Below are 21,900 nucleotides of genomic sequence, written 5' to 3'. Positions count from 1 at the left end.
GGGCGGACTTGCCTGGCCCAGCCCCGCCTCCCTCAGCCAACCCAGCCCTTGGGCTGTCTGTGTCAGTGGTTTCCGGTCTTTTTTTTTTTTTTTTTTTTGGCTAAAATAGTTTGCAAAGGACCAGGTAATCGGGAAGGGGAGAGAGGTGGGGGCAAGGGGGGAATGCCCCCCCATCTCCTTGGAGGCAGTGGTGTGAATCTTCTTCAACAGCAATTAAAGAGGAAGTGATTTTGTCTAGGGGGTGAGCTGCTGGTCTGTTCTTGGAGGCAGGTCAGGGCATGGCCTTGGTCAAGGTGGGGTACTGGGGTGGGACAGGGACAGGCAGAGGTGCCTCCCACTGGGGCTGGTGGCAGGACAGTACCTATGGGCATGGAGGTAGTTCCATTATGTACAACAGATCCGGGTTCATGTAGTGGAGGACATGGCAGGTTGGAGTCAGTGGGGACCCTGGGAGCAGAGAAGGCACTGACTTTTAAGATGATGCCAGTCCTGGGAGAGTTGGGATATGGTACTTAGAGGCCATGGAGAGGGGTGAGAAGATGGGACAGCTTTGGTTAAGAGCAGGAACTTTGGAGACAGATCTGATTTTGAAACCTGCCCCTCCACTTCACAGCTAGATGACCTTGGCATCTGTTTATCTGTATTCTGAACAATATCTGTTCAGAGGGCACCTGAAAGGTGCACCAGCTCTGAGGAGGGCTGCCCCGGGCCAGCCTGCTCGCCGTGAGCACTAGGTACCAGAGTAGAACATAGAGTAGGGGTTCCTCCCCTGGCCCCATCAGGGGGTGATCCAGAGGGAAGGGGTGGGAGACCTCGGAAAGATTTCCCAGCTGGCTGCAGAGGTCCCTGGTGTCCACAAAATCAGTGTCAGCTGATGCAGGCATTTATCCACCTCCGTGCCATCAAAGGGACCACCAAGGCCACAGTGACCTGAAGCCGGTGCTGCCTCGTGAGCTGCAGTGCTGCTAGGCTCAGCACATAGCCAATCCTACCATTTCTCGAGGGCAGCTGAAAGTGTTTACTCAGGTAGAGGGGCTGGACAGGGTAGGGTTGGGTCAGCAGCCAGTGCAGGTTGGGCATAGCCATATGTTGTTATCTACTTTGAGGAGTTAGTTGGTAGCACCAGCATCTTTGGGTAGAATTGCTTCTGACCTTTGGTGCCCACCAGCCCCAAGATGTTCAGGTGCAAGTGTGCCACTGAACTGAGGACACAGCACCAGACCTGAATGCAGTTCACATGGAGGCTGCAGCTCTGCAGGGCCTTAGTCTGTGACCACCCAGCACAGCGGCGTGACCCAGGAAAGGTGAATTCAGCAGTGCAGGTGCAGTGACAAGTACAGAGGCAGGTGTGTGGTCTGGGCAAAGCGAGGAGACGGGGAGGTCGCAAAGAAAATTGGACTGGAGGACCTGGCCATTCCCCCTTCACCTCCAAGACCCTGGACTCTTATTTCAGCTCCACTCCTTCCTCGTGGTCAAAGTTTGCTCCCTTCTTCAGCAGTTTGGGAGTGTGAGAGAATATGGGGAGGAAATAAGGACCCTGGAGAGAATGAAATTGCCTGCAAAGAGCAAGTGGGAAGTTCCTTTCATTTCCAGCCAGTGAAAAATGGTCAAGGTGTCAGCAAACCTCACAACAAATCCTAACACCAAATAATCCACTTGCCTCTTCTCTTAATGGGGAGTATCTTCGGTCTTGTGGGGGAGATGTAAAAGGCAGTAGTGGATGGAATGACAAAATATCAAGTCCTCCAGGTTATGACAAAATAGGAGCCCAGAAAGGGACTCCCAGGGTGGGTGAAGGAGAGCTGCTGCCCCTTTGTGCCCATGCCCCCTTCACAGCTCGCCCTGGGCTGCCTTGCTTGGATGCCCTGCCATGCAGGATGCCCTATTGTCATCCGCCAGCCTTCCCTGCAGCCCTGCTGGCTGCCATCTGCCACACCCTGCTCCCCTCCTTTTGTTTGTCTTAGCACAGCTGAGGCAGACCGACCTTCACCATGGGAGTGCTGCCAAAAGCCAAAGGAAAGGAAAAAGGAATTTTGATTGAAAGTACAAAATGATTGACAGAGTGAGATTTCCAAAACTCTGCTTTCTGGCGATGCTGAGACTCCATCCCCAGCAAATCAAAGCACAGTCCTCCTGCCCCAGCCCCTTGGCATTCTGAGCTGCTGATCAGCTGTGGGGACTCCTTCTGAGACCCTTGCTTCCAAGTAACCCAGTCTTTTCAGAACTCAGGAGCTAGCTTATAATAGAAAGCTAGTGAGCACTTACTTCGGGCCAGGTTCTGTGCTAAAAGCAAGACATACACTCTATGTCATTAAATCCTCGCAACCATCTTAAAAAGCCAGTACTGTTGTCTACAATTTACCAATGAAGAAACAGCATTTAGAAAGTTAAGTGACTTGTTCAAGGCCCCGCTGGTGGGAGATGAGGGGTGTGGTCTGGGCACAGCATTCTGACTACTGCTGCCCTCAAGGCAGTGTCTAAGCTCTTGCCCGGCTACAGCATCCCTCCCTCAGGGGGCACAGATGGACCAGGGGAAGCAGGGTTTTCTAAGTCTGCCAATTTACACTTCAAAACAAAACAACGTAAGCATAGCATGCACAGTAAGCACTAGTCCACATTCAGCAAGAGCTTCCTTCAACAGTTGAATCCTTCACTCTCCATTTACAGACATGTGGGAGTTCCGGGCCCTCTATCCTTTTTTTTTTTTTTTTTTGAGACAGTCTCACAGTGTCGCCCAGGTTGGAGTGCAGTGGCGTGATCTCAGCTCACCGCAACCTCCGCCTGCAGGGTTCAAGCGATTCTCCTGCCTCAGCCTCCCGTGTAGCTGGGATTATGGGCACCCGCCACCACACTCAGTTAATTTTTTGTATTTTTATTAGAGACGGGGTTTCACCATGTTGGCCAGGCTGGTCTCGAACTCCTGGCCTCAAGTGATCCTCCCGCCTCAGCCTCCCAAAGTACTAGGACTACAGGGGTGAGCCACCGTGCCTGGCTCCTCTATCCCTTTTCTTATCCTGTGAGCCCGGGGGGAGCCTTCAGCAGAAAGGCCGTTCACCTCAGAGCAAAATTAGCAGAGCATGGTGGTGCATGCCTTTAATCCCAGTCACTGGGAGGCTGAGGCAGAATTGCTTGAACCTGGGAGGCAGAGGTTGCAGTGAGCCGAGATCCGGCTACTGCACTCTGGCCTGGGCAACAGAGCGAGACTCTTGTCTCAATAAAAGAAAAAAAAAATCAAGAGTCCTCCACACTGGGAGGAGGCATGTTGGGGGACCCATGCTTGCACTTGGTAGTGAAGAAGAAAGGGAGACACCAGGCCCACATACCCTTGGCACACTAAGAAACTGGCATGTGTGGGCAGCAGCCCTCTCTCTGGGCATGCCCAAAGGTGGAGGTCTTTTCGGGAAATGTTGAAAGGACAGGTGGGTAGGGGTGTGGGTGACAAATGGAATCTGGAGCATGCTGTGGGCGAGACCGCAGCAGAAGGAAGATCCCCGCTGTGGGGAACTCCATGGTGTGCATTTTGGCTTTCAGGGTATAAAGGGGGAAATGATAGGGAAAGACTTGGTGCAAGAGAAGGGAAGGAACAGAAACAGACAGATGAGAAAAAGATGATGGTACTGCAAGTGTTTCTTTCAATCCTTGCCAGGCCAGGCTTCATTTAGCCACTCTGGTCTCTTCCTGCATACCCCAGCCCCCGTTTATAGTACCTGGGGAGTGGGGAGCAAAGAACAGGATCAGAGCATGGTCTGAAAAGAACACTGAGCCTCCTCCCTGCTGGAACCCCCACCCCACAAAAAAGGTTGACAGATTGATGGTCCAGTTCTTTATTTAGAAACCTGATTGTTCAAGAACATGGTGGATGCTTCACACCTTTTTCACTGGGATTGTGCTGGAGGTGATGGGCAGCATTCTCCCATTTCCTCAGCAACAGAGGTGAAGGCTCCTCAACTCAGAAGCACAAATTGTAGGGGACAGGGTGGGCAGGGAAAGGGAGAAGGAAATCTCAAGGCAATTCAATAGAAGGGGGTAAAGCGACTCCAAACAGCACTAAGGGCAGGTGGAGGCCTGCTTGCTCAGTGCCTGCTAAGTGTCCTGCCCTCCTTGCTCTCTCTACCCACCTCCACTCAAAAGATCCTACTGAATCTCCAGGTAGGGAGCAGGGAATATCCTATCGTTAGGGTACAATAACAAGAAAAGCCACAGAGGAAGAGGAAGAGGATTGAGCGAAAGCTCAGGAGAGCAAACATCACAGGCCGGGTGAGCTCTCAAGGTGACTGCCAGCTGGGGTGGCAGCATTCACCCAGGGCCCCCACACCCACAGAATTGCCCGAGAGGTCCACAGCTCAGCTCCACTCTGCTGTTTGGCCCTCAGGGGTCCCAGGGTGGGGAGGTGGGGAGGAGGCAGGCCAGTCCAGGAAGACTCTGGATTCTATGAAGGGTCAAGTGCAGTGTTGGTCTCAGAAGTCAAATTCGTCCAGGTCCCCTGTGCCCTCCCCACCTTGAGAGCCCCACACCCGGCGGTAATTGCTCTCCAGCTCTTTCTGCCGCTGGCGCTCCTTCTGGGCCTCTTCAGCTCCCGGCACCTGGTGGGAGAGGGTAGAGGTAGGCTGGAGCTACTCGCTGTTGAGCTCAAGGAAGTCCTGGGCCAGGCAGCTGGGGGAAGGCAGGGAATGAGGACACCCATGTCCTGAGAGGCTCTTCCTGCATGGCAGCACTCTGAATCACTGGAACCCTAGCCTTGTCTTACAGATCAGGAAACGGAAGCTCAGCAGTGGCATGGCTGGGGCAGGCCCGCACCTCCACTCCAGGCGGGCTGGGGACAGGAGGCCTGGGGGCCAGGACTTGGGGGTAGAAGCCTCTCACCAAGATATTGAAGAAGATCTCCTTGAGGTTTCTTGTGTCCTCATCAGTCAACCAACGTGCACCCTCTTCAGTTCCTTCAGCCCATGGGCGGACAATTTTGATCTCAATTTTCCCTGGAAAGGAGCAGTATGCAGTGAGAGGAGAGGATGGCTGGGAGCCTCAGGGCAGGCCCCCTGCCCCACTGGTCCCAGCCCCTCCACTTCCGGCAGCTTGCCCTTCCGACAGTGCTGGGTCCAGCCGCCCTCCAGGGCCCACCTGCAGCTGTGAGTCCCTCCCTCTCCAGCAGCTCCTTCACCAGCCCCTCGATTTGTTTCAGCTGTGGGTTTTCCCGTTTCATCTCGAGGACAGTCAGATCCTGATTAGGGCCTCCGAGACGGAGCTTGGTGACCCGGACCCGGACTCTGTGCTCAGGATCCTCCTCTTAGAGGGGGAGACACACAGGGAAACACAAAGCAGAGGCATGACTCCAGGGTTAGGGGTGGCAGCTTTGGCAGCTATTCCATCTCAACATGTGTATGAGCCAGGGCTCAAAAAAATGTGTGCCCCCACTCCCAATTCAGCCTACAGAGCTCCCTCCACCAATTGCTGCCTTCCATCTTCCCACCCTACCCAATAATTCTGCCCATCACCTATAGGAAAACAAATGTTTTCTGAAGCCAAAATCAGGCCACCTGCACCAACAAAGTTTTGTCTGAAGAAGCAGGTTGGAAAAGTGTGGTCTCCTCTTCCATATGTTAGGACTTTAAAGACATTTCAATGTTTATAGGGAGAATGGGATGGAGGGTTTGAAACTGGAACATTTCGTTTGGAACATCTGATATCCACACCCATAGGACCCTATGAAATGGACACAAGGGGATGCAAGAAGAAGATATAATTTAAAGTCTATCCAGGCTATTGGCTCATGTGCGGCTGGGCTCTCCTATTCATGCCCTGACAGCTGGGGACTCTCTTGGTGCAAAGTCCTAAATGTTGACAGGTTGCATCCTTCATAGATGTGTGGTTTTCAGCATATAGACTCGCAAGCATTCAATTACTACCTAATGATCATCCACTGTGTGCCAGGCAGAGTGCTAGGTACTGGGTGTACAGGAGCAAACCAGAAAACAAGCAGACATGCTCTAAAAGCTGCTTCCCAGAGGGATGAATAGGAGGTAAGCACGCAAAGGGATGATGGTGATGGGAAGCAGGCGCAAGTGAGGACCGTGTTCCAGAAAGCAGGGAGAGAATGAGCACCCTCAGAAGGGAAGGCACAGGGTCCCCTCTGGGAATAGGACCAGCTGAGGGATGAAAACAACGGACTGGGCTACTCCTTCTTGTCTGACTGCTCTCACCTGTAGGTTGGGGTGATGGAGGAGGTTTTTTGGGGACAACCCTCTTTTTCTTGTGCTTCTTCACCAGCTCTGGACTCTGTTTTTCCTCCAGTCTTTTGATGAGTTTGTTGAGAGTGGATGTCAGAGCCAGCATTGCCCGATCCCGCTCTGACTCCTTCTTCAGTCCATCTGGGTCCAGCTCCTTCTCGGTCTGGAATACCCAAGAGAAGAGAGTGAGTCAAGGGTCTGGGGCGTGGAGGCAGCCAGCGGGCTGGGCTGTGTAGGAGAGTCTGATATTTTGAAATGGAGTTTTGCTCATCACCCAGGCTGGAGTACAGTGGTGCCATCTCGGCTCACTGCAACCTCCGCCTCCCGGGTTCAAGAGATTCTCTTGCCTCAGCCTTCCAAGGAGCTGGGATTACAGGTGCCCATTGCCATGCCTGGCTAAGTTTTTTGCATTTTTAGTAGAGAGGGTTTCACCATGGTGGCCAGGCTGGTCTTGAACTCCTGACCTCAGGTGATCTGCTCGCCTCGGCCTCCCAAAGTGCTGGGATTACAGCGTGAGCCACTGTGCCCGGCCAGAGAGTCTGATATTTAAGTCTTGTGCCTCTCTCTGGTCCCCCTTCCCCAATAGCCCCGATTAATTAGGGAAACAGCTATCATTTCCAAGTGCCCCGTCCTTGCCCTGTGCTGTGCTCTCTGTTTCTTTTAGTCCCTCAGCCTGTCCTGCTTCACGGGACCAGGCGGCTGTGGAATTAACAGGAGGAGGAGCTGGGCTTGCCTCCTGGATGATGTTCTCCAGTTCCCGCTCCATGCCAGCCTTCACCTCCGAACGGAGCCGGTCCCGGTCTGATGGAAGCAGGATCCCTTCCAGTTCCTTCTCAAATTCTCCCAGTAACTGCTGTTCATCCTCATCTTCATCCTCATCCTCATCCTCGTCCTCCTCTTCTTCCATTTCTCTCTGCCGTTCTGGATCACCCCTTTCCTTCTCCTCTGGTTCCCTCTGAGGGACTTCTGCAGCATCATCCACAGGCTGCTCTTGGCCTATATTTGGCTTCCCCTGGGTGGGTAGGGAGTGGGGAGAAAGAGGTAGACAGTTGGAGTTTCAACAGAGACACATGGTGGGGGGCAGACAAATAGTAGCAGGTGTGTGGTACTGGGGGACCCAGGAGTTGAGTCCCAGGTCAGCGTAGTTTTTCAAATGCTCGCAGTTGGGAGGTGGGTTCTACCCATTCCCTGAGCATGGCCTATACCTTTTTTGTTCCACCTTTCAGCTCCTCTATGAATCGAATCAAATCTGCAGGGCTTCGAATGACTTTGACCTGCACGTTGTTCTGAAAATCTGAGATGAAAGAGTAATAATCATGAACCAGTTCTGTTGTGTTTAAATTTTTTTTTTTTTTTTTTGAGACGGAGTCTTGCACTGTCACCCAAGCTGGAGTGCAGTGGTGCAATCTCTGCTCGCTGCAACCTCTGCCACCCGGGTTCAAGCGATTCTACTGCCTCAGCCTCCCAAGTAGCTGGGATTACAGGCGCCTGCCACCACGCCCAGCTAATTTTTGGATTTTTAGTGGAGATGGGGTTTCACTATGTTGGCCAGGTTTGTCTCGAACTCTTGACCTCAGGTGCTCCACCTGCCTCAGCCTCCCAAAGTGCTGGGATTACAGGCATGAGCCATCGCACCCGGCTCTTTTTCAACATGGAGTGTTACTATGTTGCCCAAGCTGATCTTGAATTCCTGGGCTCAAGCAATCTTTCTGCATCAGCCTTCCAAGTAACTGCGATTACAGGTGTGCGCTACTGCACTCCTAAATGCTCTTTGGATTCCTAAGGACAGGTAATGAGAGACCAAGGAAGGACACGGTCCCTGCCTCTAGGGTTTACCTGTTAAATAGTGAGACAAGGGCAAACATTCGTCTGCAGAGAGCACTGTTCTAAGGTGGACACTCCGGTAGGAGAGATGGATGCCAACAAGCTGCTAAGTCCCCACTCCTCCATGCACTTCTGAGGCCCTTCTGGCAGTCACTCCAGCTTTTAGGACTACAGAGGAGATCCTGGGGCTAAGGACTTATCTTCCCTGGAACCCTTCTCCTCTTTCCACAAATATTAACCATTTAGTTTATTCAGTTCCAGGCCTTCTACTATGAATTATGGATGCATTCTCATTTAATCCTGTGCAACTCTCTAGGGTAGGGGTTATTACCCTCATTTTATGGGTAAGAAAATTAAGGTTAAGTGAATTACAAAGTCACCAAGTGGTGGAGCTACTGTGTTCTGCCACCTTGCTAAAATAGCAGTGCTGTCTACAAAGAGTATTAACTCCTGTAAAAATGAATTTGCTGCTGGCCTGGCTACTCAATCTCCCTCCCAGTGCTTAGCTCTCCCTTCCATCTCTATCCCTGCCAATCCTAAAATATATATGGTAAAGGAGACATGGAAGGTTCACTCACCATTGGGAGCACCTGGAGCTGAATCTGTTGCCTCAGGGCTTGGGTCCTGCTCCTGACAAGGAGAAAAGGAAAGAGTCAAGTATGAAAGCCTGTTCATGCCCTCCATACTATGAAGGCAAAGGTTCTGGGGATATCGTTGCATCCCTAGGTAGATGTAGGTCACCTCACAATGACCCCAGCTACAGTGACCCTCCCCATTCCCATCCCGCTCCTCTGAGGCAGCTGGTCTCACCTCAGCCTGCATCTCCTCCCCTCCTGGGGCCTGGTCCTCTGGTTCATTAAGCATCTTCCAGAAATCTGAGTCCTTACTGTCATCCTTGGTCGGGCTCGCACCTAGGGTACAGAGAACAGGGAGACATTGATCTGACAGGAGGGGTGAGACAGAAAGGAGCAAATAGGATGGGGTCCCTTCCCCTCCTCTATCACCAAGGGATGAGGGCCCATGGTACTCTCCCACTCCACCCCACCAGTCAGTCAGGACAGTAAGATCAGGGGAAGGGAAAAAATGGAAGCGAGTTTCATGGAGCAGGTGAAACAAGGTCCTACCTGCCATCTTTTGGGGTGCCACCCCAGACTTGGTCTCACTCCACACTTGGGGGCCCAAATCTTGCAGCTCCTCTATGATTTTATCTCCATACTGCTTTGAGTCTACTGAGAAACAGCATGCAAGCAGGCCAGGAACACATTCCTCTGGCTATTCAATACTTGATCTTTTGCCGCCCCCTACCCCCGTATCTTCTCCTCCTTCTCTAATTACTCACCTGCTTGCCTCTGAACGTAGGCCATGTACTCCTCAGGCTGCAGGGAAGGGTGACAGAGGATGGCCTGGGGTGCAGCACTGGGTGGGGGCCGGAGGAGAGGGTGGGGGCAGAGCCGAGGAGTGCGAATGGTCAGCACATAAGAGCAGGACAAGGGCTCGTCCACGCGATCGATGTAGTCCCCAGAAATACCTGCACCCTCGTCACAGAGGAACTGCCAGGACAGAAAGGGTGAATACACTTAATCACCAACAATAACTTGCTTTAGTTCTTAGAGCAGGTGTCTTTACTAAGCACTGATTATCTGTCAAGCATTGTGCATACACTGTGCATATGGCACTTTACATAAATTTGCTCACTTAATTATCACAAAGACCCAGTGAAGGGGTATTGGTATCTCAACTTCGTGCCTCAAGAAACAGGTGTGATGCAGTTAAGGCACTTGTTCAGGTTGACCAGCTTTTAAGTGGTAAAAACAGGAACTGAACTCAGGCAGTTTAACTGTAGGTAACCAATTTGTGTTTCATATTCTTATTTTGTACAAATATTGTGTGTGTGTATATATATATATTTATATTTGCTTTATATATGTATTATTATTATTATTATTGAGATGGATTCTCGCTCTGTCACCCAGGCTGGAGTGCAATGGCATGATCTCGGCTCACTGCAACCTCCGCCTCCTGGATTCAAGCGATTCTCCAGCCTCAGTCTCTCAAGTAGCTGGGATTACAGGCACCTGCCATCATGCCTGGCTAATTTTTGTATTTTTGTAGAGATGGGGTTTCACTGTGTTGGCCCAGCTGGTTTTGAACTCCTGACCTCAGGTGATCCACCCGCCTTAGCCTCCCAAAGTGCTGGGATTACAGACATGAGCCATGAGGCCTGGCCTGTATTATTTTTTAAAGTGTATATATATTTGTGTATAAATATGTATTTTTCATATATGTGTATATGGTTAAAAACTTCAAACAATTCTAAGATTCTTATATCATTCAGAAAGAGGGTAAAGATATTGATTGGCCCTTGATAAATTAAGCATGCAATATTCTAATTTCTAAAATAACTATTAAAAGACAGCCTGGTGGTTCACAACTGTAATCCCAACACTTTGGGAGGCCAAGGCAGGAGGATGGCTTGATGCCAAAAATTCAAGACCAGCCTTGGCAACATAGTGAGACTCATCTCCACAAAAAATTTTTAAAAATTAGCCATGTGTGGTGGTGTGCACCTGTAGTCTCAGTTATTTGGGAGACTGAGACTTAAGGGATCTTCCGTTAAGAAGATCAAAGTTACAGTGAGCCAAGATCATGCCACTGCACTCCAACCTGTGTGGAAAGCAAGGCCTTGTCTCAAAAACAAACAAAAAGTGGGAGAGGTCCTACTTCTGAAATGGCAGCATGAGGGACTTTGCACACTCCACAGGGAAACTCCATAACTGATGAAAATTTAAAAACACAAAGCATGGCCAGGCGCAGTGGCTCACACCTGTAATCCCAGCACTTTGGGAGGCCGAGGCAGGCAGATCACCTGAGGTTAGGAATTTGAGACCAGCCTGACCAACGTGGAGAAACCCCATCTCTACTAAAAATACAAAATTAGCCAGCCTCATGGCGCATGCCTGTAATCCCAGCTACTTGGGAGGCTGAGGCAGGAGAACCGCTTGAACCTGGGAGGCGGAGGTTGTGGTGAGCCGAGATCGTGCCATTGCACTCCAGCCTGGGCAAGAAGAGCAAAACTCTGTCTCAATACAAACAAACAAAAAAACACAAAGCATTTAAACTCTTTGGAAATTTTCCTAAGGACATATAACAAATGAGGAAATGTTTACTCAAGAAAATCTACTAAATCTTTTTTTTTTTCAGACAAGGTCTCACTGTGCCACCCAGGCTGGAGTGCAGTGGCACGATCACAGCTCACTGAATCCTCAACCTCCTAGGTTCAAGCAATCTTCCCACTTCAACCTCCCAAGGTAGGACTACAGGTGTGTGCCACCATATCCAACTAATTTTTAAAAATTTTTTGTAGAGACAGGGTCCCACTGTGTTGTCCAGGCTTTCTCAAACTCCTGGGCTCAAGCAATCCTCCCACCCAAAGTGCTGGAATTACAGGTGTTAGCCACTATGCCCAGCTACTAAATCTTGAATAGTGAGAATTTGCAGCACTTGAGCCATGACCCGCTCCCTCCACAAAAGCCATGGGGTGGAGGGCAGGAATTTCTATCTGGAGTTACTACAACCCCACCCAATAGCTCAGTTTGACAAAAGCTCCACTCCAGCAGGTGAGTGTAGTTTAAAAAAAAGGTGGGGTGGGGCGGTGGAAGTGGGGAGGGACTTCCTATTCTCTTAATATCCAGTCATGAGATATGGTATATGGTGTTTTACCAGGAGGGCCACGAGCTCCAAGGTACAGCAACTAAATTCCTAAAAAAGATCAAGGGCTCCCTTCCTCCACCCAGCCCCACCCACAGGGCAGAGGCTTTACTTCAAGTGCAGTGGGACAAGAGTATCAGGGCCCTGATTGCCCTCACTGAAGCTTGCTCAGAGAGTGGAGGGTTCACAAAAGGAGATGCAAACTTAGAGAGTAGAGGCTGTCATCCCTGCCTAGCTCCCTGCTCATAAAACAGGAATGTCCTTCCAAGGGAAGCAAGCCATTGTTCCTGACCCCAGCTCCAGAGCAGGGCCTGGTAGATTTTGCCCAGCAGGAGAGGCAGTCCATAAGAACACACAGCTCTAACATTCTCCAAAGGACCTGACTTAATATGAAACAGAGTATGGGGAAATTCAAGCTTACAGGCAACTTCAAAAATGTAGAGATTTTGGCAGGAGGCAATTAAAAGGAGGCTGATTGCTCTGTGATAGCAACAGGCTAAACCTTGGGACAGCTAGTTTAACAGAGAGAACCAGGGAAAGGGCAACTGAGAGCCGTCCTGGAGTCATAACAAACCTACATATTGCCCTCAAAAACTAGCCTGACAAAGGGGCCCACAATTAACTGGACTAAACTATGGAACAACTTATGCCCCACATGTCAAAAACAATAAAGCAATTAGTTGGCAATGAGTGGAGCCTAATAGCTGGGGGTGATACCAGCAGAGGCAGATGGCTTAACAAATTCATGAAAGAAACAGTCAGAAAGAGCCTGTTGAAACCACTGTCATCTAGTGTGGCTGTGTGCAGGGCCAAGATTGCCCTCTGAGAAGACACTAGAGGCTTCATGTTGTGAGGGAAAGAGACTCCACTCAAGTAGTTCAGCCAAGTCACTGAACAAACAAAAGCCATGGGGTGGAGGGCAAGAATTTCTATCTGGAGTTACTGCAACATACTATCTAAAATGGTTTTCAACAATTACAAAACATGCAGAAACAGTAAAGTATGAAACATATATAGGAAAAATATGCAGGCAACAGAAACCACCCATGAGAGGGCCCAGATGTTGGATCTCACAAAGACTTAAAAGTAGCCATTACATTAATAAATACGTTCAAAGAATTAAGAATTTAAGTCATACAAAGTGTGTTCTCTGACCACAATGGAATAAAATTAGAAATGAATAAGGAAAAAAATTTGGAAGTTCAGAAATATGTAGAAATTAAACAATAATCTCATAAGTAACCAATGAGTTAAAGGAAAAAAATCAAAAGAAAACTATAAAATACCTCAAAAATGAATGAAACTGAAGACACGACATATCCAAACTTACAGGATGCAGCTGAAGTAGTACTTAGAGGGAAATTCATAGCTATAAGCATCAATTTTTTAAAAACAAAATCTTGACTCCATAATCTACCCTTCTACCTTAAGAAACTAGAAAAAGAAGAACACACTAAACCAAGAGCCAGCAGAGGGAAAAAATACAGACTAGAACAAAAATAAATGAAATAGAGAACAGGAATACCATCCTATGTGTCCAAAGACAGGGAACCACAGATACACCTTTGTAGGGAGTTTATATATGTTTTTAAGTTTCTGTAATAAAAGGTTTCAAAAAAGACAATCTTTAAATATCCATAACTTGCACCTGGCAATTATGGTTTTTTTTTGCTTACTTTCTTTTCTTTTTTTATAGATGCAGGGTCTTGCTGTATTGCCCAAGCTGGTCTCATACTCCTGAGCTCAAGTGATCTTCTCTCCTCAGTCTCCCAAAGTGCTGGGATTATTGGCATTAGCCACTGTGCCCAGCCCAATTATATATAAGAGATATTTACACATGCATATATATACAATGTAATAATCATTTGTGATAACAAAAGAATTAGGGGGGGAACTATTTCAACCAGTAGAATAATGGTGACAAAATGATGGAACACACAATGGAACTTTATGCAGCTATAAAAACTAAAAAGGGCCAGGTGTGGTGGCTCATGCCTGTAATCTCAATACTTTGGGAAGCCAAGGCAGGTGGATCACGAGGTCAAGAGACTGAGACCATCCTGGCCAACATGGTGAAACCCTGTTTCTACTAAAAATACAAAAATTAGCTGGGTGTGGTGGTGTATACCTGTAGTCCCAGCTACTCGGGAGGCTGAGGCAGGAGAATCCCTTGAACCCAGGGGGCGTAGGTTGCAAGGAGCCGAGATCACACCACTCCACCCCAGCCTGGGCAACAGAGCAAGAATCCGTCTCAAAAAAGAAAAAAAAAAAAAAGATGTACTGCCATTGAAAGATCTCTAAGGTTTATTGTCAAGGGAAATAAAAGCAAGGTATAGAACAGTGTGTTTAATTTACTATATATTGTTTATAAATAAAAAGGAAAGGAAATAAGAATCTCCATTCATAATTGTTTGTAATCATACAAAAAAAGGCTGGAAGGATACATGCAAAAATAAGACCAGGGATAACCTGTGGAGCTGGAGAAGGGACGGTGGGGAGAGAATGGGAAATAAGCAGATGAGAGACAAGTAAGGGAGGGAAATATTTCTTTTTTTTTTTTTTTGAGACAGAGTCTTGCTCTGTCGCCCAGGCTGGAGCATAGTGGTGTGATTTTGGCTCGGCTCACTGCAACCTCTGCCTCCCGGGTTCAAGCGATTCTCCTGCCTCAGCCTCCTGAGTAGCTGGGACTACAGACATGCCCCACCACACCCCGCTAATTTTTGTATTTTTAGTAGAGACGGGGTTTCACCATGTTGGCCAGGCTGGTCTTGAACTCTTGACCTCAGGTGGTCCACCTGCCTCGGCCTCCTAAAGTGCTGGGATTACAGGCATAAGCCACCGTGCCCAGCCGGGAAATATTTCATTACATACCTTTTAAATAGTATTTTCTGGATTTTGTATCATGGGAAAGTATTATCTATTTAATAATTATATAAGGAATTTAAAATAGCCATTAAAAACTTGTGAGAGATATATAGGTAGTTGGAGACAAATTTATGAGATATAAAAGAGGAAAAGCTGAAAATGAATGAGCTAGGCATTCATTTCAAGAAGTTGAACAAACAGCAAAATAAACCCAGAAAAGTAGAAGGGAGGAAAAGAAAGATTAGAGTAGAAATTAATAGAAAACAAATACAATAGAGAAGCTCAACAGAGCCAAAAGTTGGTTCTTTGAAAAGACTAATAAAACTGACTTACCTCTGATGCAACTGACCAATAACAAATGAGTGACGCAAAAATAACCCATAAGGAATGAAAAGAGGAACCTCATTACAGATGCCACAGAGATTAAAAAGATAGAAGAATATAATGAACTTTATGCCAATAAACCTTAAAAGTCAGATGAAATGAACAAACTCCTGAAAAGAAAACTTAAACTAACCAAAGTAGAAATAGAAAACTTTGAATATTCCTAAAACTACTTCAGAAAATGAATCAGTAGTTAAAAATCTACCCTCAGCCAGGTGTGGGTGGCTCACGCCTGTAATCCCAGCACTTCAGGAGGTCAAGGCAAGCAGATTGAGGTCAGGAGTTCGAGACCAGCCTGGCCAACATGGTGAAATGCCGTCTCTACTAAAAATACAAAAATTAGCTGGGCATGGTGGCACACACCTGTAATTCCAGCTACTTGGGAGGCTGACGCACAAGAATCTCTTGAACCTGGGAGACGGAGGTTTCAGTGAGCTGAGATCATGCCACTGCACTCCAGCCTGGGTGACAGAGTAAGACTCTGTCTCAAAAAAAATAATAATAATTAAAAAAAAAAAAAGGATAGTCAAGGATAATATATATGACCACATTCGGTCCATTTCAGGAATGCAAAGTTGGTTCAACATTAGAAAACCTATAAATTATTTAATTTCAAAATTAAACATGGCCTTAAAACATATAAATAAAAAATTAACAAAATTGCCAAATCCACCATCACAGTGGGAATATTAACAGAGTTCTTTCAATGATCACGAGTCAACTCAACATAAAGTTGTAGAAAATCTGAACAATACAATGAGCATCTTGAACTGCTTAAATGGAGGAAAGACATGCTTTCAAGCACAAACATACAATTTTTAAAAATTCATCAAAAAGAAAGTCTCAACAATCTCCAAAAGAATCATTGACACAATGGCATAAAATTAGAAACCAATAGCAATCATATAAAAACAACAAAGCAAAACACATTTGTTTAGAAATATATTAAGCTAATTCTAAATAAGTTCAGAAGCATGTAGAAACCATAATGAAAATGGAAACATCACATATTAAAATTTGAGGGATGCAACCAAAATAGTACTCAGAGTGAAATGTAGAGCTTTAAGTGTATAATTAAGAGAGAAGACAGATTGAAAATTAGTGAGGTAAGCATTTCGCTGAAGAAGCTGTAAAAATATTTGCAACTTATATCACAGACAAAAGGATAATATCTCTACTGTACACAGTTCTTATAAATTGACAAGAAAAAGACCAGTAAGCCATTAGGAAAATGAGCAAAGAATTTGGGTAGCTGAAAGAAAAGAGTAAAGAAGGGAATAGAGACAACCCTTAAATGAGTAAAATTAGACATTTTTTTTCTTAAGAGAAATGCAAATTAAAACCACACTAAGAAATCATTCTTTCTCTGATGCCTAGCTGATTGATGATGGCCAAAATCCAAAAGTTTAAAAATATACGGGGTTGGCATGGCTATAGGGAAATCAGCATTCCCATACATTGTTAGAGGGAAAGTAATTTACCTAAGCAGAGTAATTTGGCAGTACATAGCAAAATTACACAAACTTACTTCCAGGAACTTAATTTACATATATTCTACAAGTACAAGATTATTCACTGCAGCACTCGTGTGTTAATAAAAGATTTAAAACAAGCTAAATGTCCATCAACAGGGAACTATTTAGATAAACAATGATACAGCTATATAACAGAATAACAGAAACTATATACAGGAATAAGGATGACTTTTTTTTTTTTTTTTTTGAGGCAGAGTGTCACTCTGTTGCTCAGGCTGGAGTGAAATGGTATGACAACAGCTCACTGCAACCTTGACCTCCTGGGCTGAAAAGATCCTCCCTTATCAGCCTCCTGAGCAGCTGGGACCACAGGCACACACTACCACACCTGACTAAATATTTTTTTGTAGAGATAGAATCTCACTACATTGGCCAGGCTGGTCTCAAACTACTGGCCTAAAGCGATCTTCCTGCCTCCACTTCCCAAAGTGCTAGGATTACAGGCATGACACATGACACCTGGCCCAAGTAAGGTTTTAGATATATATATTTATTTGGAAAGAGTGCGAAGATATATGCTTACATGTGCATTTAAAAAAATCTCAGAGTATATAAAGAAATTAACAATGGTTACCTTTCTTTAAGGATGGAAAGAGGCTAATGAGGGACAAGATGTGTTAATCCTTTTCTCTGTATATCTTTTAAGCATTTCTATAGTTGAGTTATGTGGATGTGATGCCTATTCAGAAAATTTAATATAGAATTTTTTATTTAAAAAATTTGAGATGATGTCTTGCTGTGTCACCAAGGCTGGAGTGCAGTGGCGTGTTCATAGCTCACTGTAGCCTTGACCTCCTGGGTTGAAGAGATCCTCCCAACTCAGCCTCCCAAGTAGCTGGGACCACAGCACATACCACCACACCTGGTTTTTTTTTTTGTTTTTTTTTCCCACAGAGACAGGGTCTCATTGTGTTACCTAGGCTGGTCTCAAACGCCTAGCCTCAAGTGATCCTTCCACCTTGGCCTCCCAAAATGCTAGGATTATAGGGCATGAGCTACCATGCCTGGCCAGAATTTTTTAATGTTAAACAAAATTCAAGTTGTTAGAAAAAAAGAAATCAGAGTAACACAAAGAAAGGAGAAGGAAGGAAATAACAAAGATAAAATAGTGAACGTGTGGCGGGGCACAGTGGCTCACGCCTATAATCCCAGCACTTTGGGAGGCCGAGGCAGGTGGATCACCTGAGGTCAGGAGTTCGAGAGCAGCCTGATCAACATGGAGAAACCCCATCTCTACTAAAAATACAAAAATTAGCCAGGCATGGTGGCACATAAAGCACTATGTGCTATCTCGTGATAGTGAGTGAGTTCTCAAGAGATCTGGTTGTGGCACGTCCCCCCTCTCTCTTTTGCTCCTGCTCCCGCCATGTGAGACTCTGGCTCCCCATTTGCCTTTCACCATGATTGAAGCTTCCTAAATCCTCCCCGGAAGTAGAGGCTGCTATGCTTCCTCTATGGCCAGCACAACTGTGAGACAAACCTCTTTTCTTTGTAAATTGCCCAGTCACAGGTATTTCTTTATAACAATGTGAGAATGGACTAATACAATGTTAGTGAAATACTAAATGGACAACAGGATAAACAAAACCAAAAGGTGATTATTGGACTAATAAAGTAGACAAGCCTCTGGCAACATAGATCAAGAAAAAAGAGAAAAGGCAAAGTCAATATTAGGAAAGCAAAAGAGGATATATCTATAAAAAGAGTTTATTAAAAAAACTGTAATTTTATGCTAATACATTTGAAAATTTAGACAAATGAATAATGGCCTATGAAACTATACTTTATTAAAGCTTCATGAAGGAGCAAACCTAAAAAGCCTTACAATCTTTAAATAAATTAAATTAAATCAGTAGCAACAACCATCCCCACAATATACCAGTTTTGTAGCATATTGCGGGGATGGGGAGGATTCACTTTATCTAACCTTTTTTTTTTTTTTTTTTTTTTTTTTTTTTTTTTTTTGAGATAGAGTCATGCTCTGTCACCCAGGCTGGAGTCCAGTGGCGTAACAGCTCCTAACAGCCTCAACCTCTCCAACTCAAGCAATCCTCCTGCTTCAGGCTCCCAAGTAGCTGGGACTACAGGTGTACACCACCACACCACGCTAATTTAAAACTTTTTTTTGGAGAGACAGGAGTCTCATTATGTTGCTCAGGCTGGGCTCCTAGGCTCAAGCAATCTTCCTGCCTTGGCCTCCCAAAGTGCTGGGATTACAGGCATGAACCACCACACCCGACCCTACCTAACCTTTGAAGAATAATCTATATCTTAGCAAACTGCTCCACAGAGCAGAAAAAGAGGGAAGCTCCTCAAGACATTTTATGAAGTGAATGTAACTTTATACAAAAACAAAGTAAGTATAAGAACAGAAAATTATAGACCAATCCACTTATGAAAATAGTTATAAAAGTTAATTATACTATCAGGATATTGAATATAGCAATGTATAAAAAATACTTCATGATCACGGATTATCCTAGAAATGAAAGAATAAAAAAAACTATAAATTTAACATTTTTAATATTAAAAAAAACCATATCACTATCTCAATAGACACAGAATAAGCATGTGTTAAAATTCCACACCTGTACATGGTGAAAATATCCAGCAGTCTAGGTACAGAATGGAACTTCACATACCTGATAAAAGGTATCTGCAAAAAGCCTGCAGGAAAACATCATGCTAACAGTGAAACTTCAGGAGCATCCCCTTTAAAGTCAGAAACAAGTCAAGGATGCCCATCATTGCCGCTTCTGTTGCATTTGAGATATAAGAAAAATGAAATGTATAAGACTTAGAAAGGAAGAAACCAAAACTGTCTCTCTTGCAAATGACATAATTATCTATACAGAAAATCCCCAAGCATTTGTGAACTACTAAAAATGAAAGAGTTCAAAAAAAGTTGCTGAATATAAGATCAATATGTAAAACCAATAATGTGACCATGTGCCAGCAACAATCAGAAAACGGAATTTTTGGCCAGGCACGGTGGCTCATGCCTGTAATCCCAACACTTTAGTAGGCCAAGGGTGGATCACATGAGGCCAGGAGTTTGAGACTAGCCTGGCCAACATGGTGAAACCCCCTCTCTAAAAAAAACACAATAATTAGCCGGGCATGGTGGTGCACACCTGTAATCCCAGCTACTCGGGAGGCTGAGGCAGAGAATCACTTGAACCTGGGAGGCAGAGGTTGCAGGAGCCAAGATCGCACCTCAGCCTTGATGACAGAACAAGACCCCATCTCAAATAATAATAACAATAAAGAAAATGAAATTTGTAAAAGATGCTATTTAAAATAGAATCAAAAAACTATAAGGTCCTGTATGTTTGAAATATTTGTATACACAAACAATACAAAAATAAAAACTATAAGGTATCTAAGACTAATCTCACATAAGATGTACAAGAATTTTTAGAGAAAATTAAAACTTTACTAAAGTATAGGACAACAAGCAAATGGAAACAAACATGTTCATAGTGTGTGAAGGCTTCATATTATAAAGTATCAATTCTCTCCAAATCAGTCTAAAATTAAATTCTAACCAAAATCCCCAAAAGGAGTTTTAATAGAACTTGACCAATGATAGACCTGACAGTTTTGAAGAATAAAGGCAAGTATATCCTACCATATACCAAGATTTATGAAAAAGCTATAGTAATTAAAACAATGTGGTAATGACATAAGAATAGATAGACTATTGGAACAAAAGAGAAGCCAAGAAGAAAATGCACATATATTTGAGAACTTGGTAAATAACTGAGGAGGCATTACAAATCAGAGAGGAATATATAGTGTATTCAATAAACAGTGCTGGGGCAATTGCGGAAAATAGGTGTATCTAGGTCCTAATCTTATAACATACATTAAGATAAATTTGTATTGAATTGTAGTCCAAAGTATGAGAAACTCTGTTCACACTTTTCTACTTTTTTAGAAACCCCAAAAAAAAATGAATAGTAAATAGGAAAGGATTAAATAAAAAACATAAAATGTACAAGGTATAAAGAAAAAGACTGATAAGTTTGACTATATTGGAATTTAAATTTTTTTTAAATTAAAATTCATTTAAGACACTATAAACAAAAAAGACAAAGTATAGATAGACAGAATGTAGGTGACAAAATAATTAAATCTGAAATTTATAAAGAATGCCTTCCTAACTTATTCTGTGAGACTGGCATTGCCATAGTATCAAATCTAGACAATACTACTACAAAACACTACAAGAAAACAATAGACTAATATCTTTTTTTTTTTTTTTTTGAGATGGAGTCTTGCTCTGTCACTTAGGCTGGAGTACAGTGTGTAATCCTGGCTCGCTGCAACCTCCGTCACCCAGGTTCAAGCGATTCCCCTGCCTCAGTTTCCTGAGTAGCTGGGATTACAGGTGGGTGCCACCACATCCAGCTAATTTTTGTATTTTCAGTACAGACGGGGTTTCACCATGTTGGCCAGGCTGGTCTCAAACTCCTGACCTCAGATGATCCACCTGCCTTGGCCTTCCAAAGTGCTGGGATTACAGGTGTGAGCTACCACACCTAGCGACTAATATCTTTTATACATACAGATGCAAAATTCCTCAACTAAATGGTAGCAAACCAAATTCAGCAGCATATTAAAAGCATTATACATCATGATTTATGTTGGATTCACTCCAAGAATGCAAGGATGGTTCAACATAGGTAAATCAATGTCATACACTATATTAATAGAATGAAGGGGAAAAAACCCACATGACCATCTCAACTGATGCAGAAAATGCACTTGATAAATTAAATAACCTTTTCATGTAAAAAACAATCAACTAGGAATAGGAGGGAATGTCTTCAATTATTGATAAAGTCCATATAAGAAAAACCCACAGCTAACATCATACTCAATGGTGAAACATTGAAAGCTTCTCCCCTAAGATTAGGAACAAGACAAGGATAGACACTTTTTTCATTTCTATTCAATATAGTACTGGAAGTTTTAGAGTGATTAGGAGTGAAAAATAAATGAAAGGCATCCAATGGTGTTTTTTGTAGAAAAAAAAATCTTAAAATTCACATGGAATTTCCAGGGATCTCAAATACCCATAACAATCTTAAAAAAAAGAACAAAGTTAGAGGACTCACATTTCCTGACTTAAATCTTAATACAAAGCTACTATACTCAAAACAGTGTGATCCTGGCATAAAGACAGACATATTTACCAATGGAATAGAATAGAAAGGCCAGAAATAAACCCTCACATATATTGTCAATTGATTTTTGGTAAGGATATCAAGAATATTCCATGGGGAAAGGACAATCTTTTCAACAAATGGTGCCAGGAAAACTGGATATCCACATTCAAAACAATGAAGTTGTAC

General features: G+C 44.7%; 1 protein-coding gene and 1 long non-coding RNA gene across 11 annotated transcripts in view; one reads left to right on the top strand and one right to left on the bottom strand.

Annotated features, from left to right (window-relative positions):
* Nucleotides 1–6: 6 nt before the first annotated feature.
* LOC105545586 lies at nt 7–1,646 on the top strand. Its single transcript, XR_001006948.1, has 2 exons — nt 7–1,346; nt 1,454–1,646. It is a non-coding gene; the product is annotated as an uncharacterized LOC105545586 (long non-coding RNA).
* Nucleotides 1,647–3,808: 2,162 nt separating this feature from the next.
* Nucleotides 3,809–21,900, bottom strand: part of OS9 (osteosarcoma amplified 9, endoplasmic reticulum lectin) — a 29,900-nt gene continuing 11,808 nt past the window's right edge. For 2 of the 10 annotated variants that reach the window (XM_011988598.1, XM_011988601.1), the window contains 9 exons: nt 9,388–9,598; nt 9,173–9,277; nt 8,859–8,959; nt 8,627–8,678; nt 7,430–7,518; nt 6,958–7,236; nt 6,198–6,387; nt 4,864–4,976; nt 3,809–4,583 (listed from right to left, as the gene is read on the bottom strand). In XM_011988598.1, the coding sequence (XP_011843988.1) occupies nt 4,458–4,583; nt 4,864–4,976; nt 6,198–6,387; nt 6,958–7,236; nt 7,430–7,518; nt 8,627–8,678; nt 8,859–8,959; nt 9,173–9,277; nt 9,388–9,598 (1,266 nt within the window). In that variant the 3' untranslated portion in view covers nt 3,809–4,457. Of the gene's footprint in view, nt 4,584–4,863; nt 4,977–5,118; nt 5,284–6,197; nt 6,388–6,957; nt 7,237–7,429; nt 7,519–8,626; nt 8,679–8,858; nt 9,278–9,387; nt 9,599–21,900 lie in introns of all 10 variants that reach the window. The other 8 variants (XM_011988599.1, XM_011988602.1, XM_011988600.1 and 5 more) reach the window with 6 other exon arrangements.

Source organism: Mandrillus leucophaeus, unplaced genomic scaffold (genome assembly GCF_000951045.1).
Source record: "Mandrillus leucophaeus isolate KB7577 unplaced genomic scaffold, Mleu.le_1.0 Scaffold332, whole genome shotgun sequence".
Taxonomy (NCBI): domain Eukaryota; kingdom Metazoa; phylum Chordata; class Mammalia; order Primates; family Cercopithecidae; genus Mandrillus; species Mandrillus leucophaeus.
The sequence above is the reverse complement of the archived record's forward strand: the minus strand, read 5'-3'. Positions and strand labels throughout refer to the sequence as shown.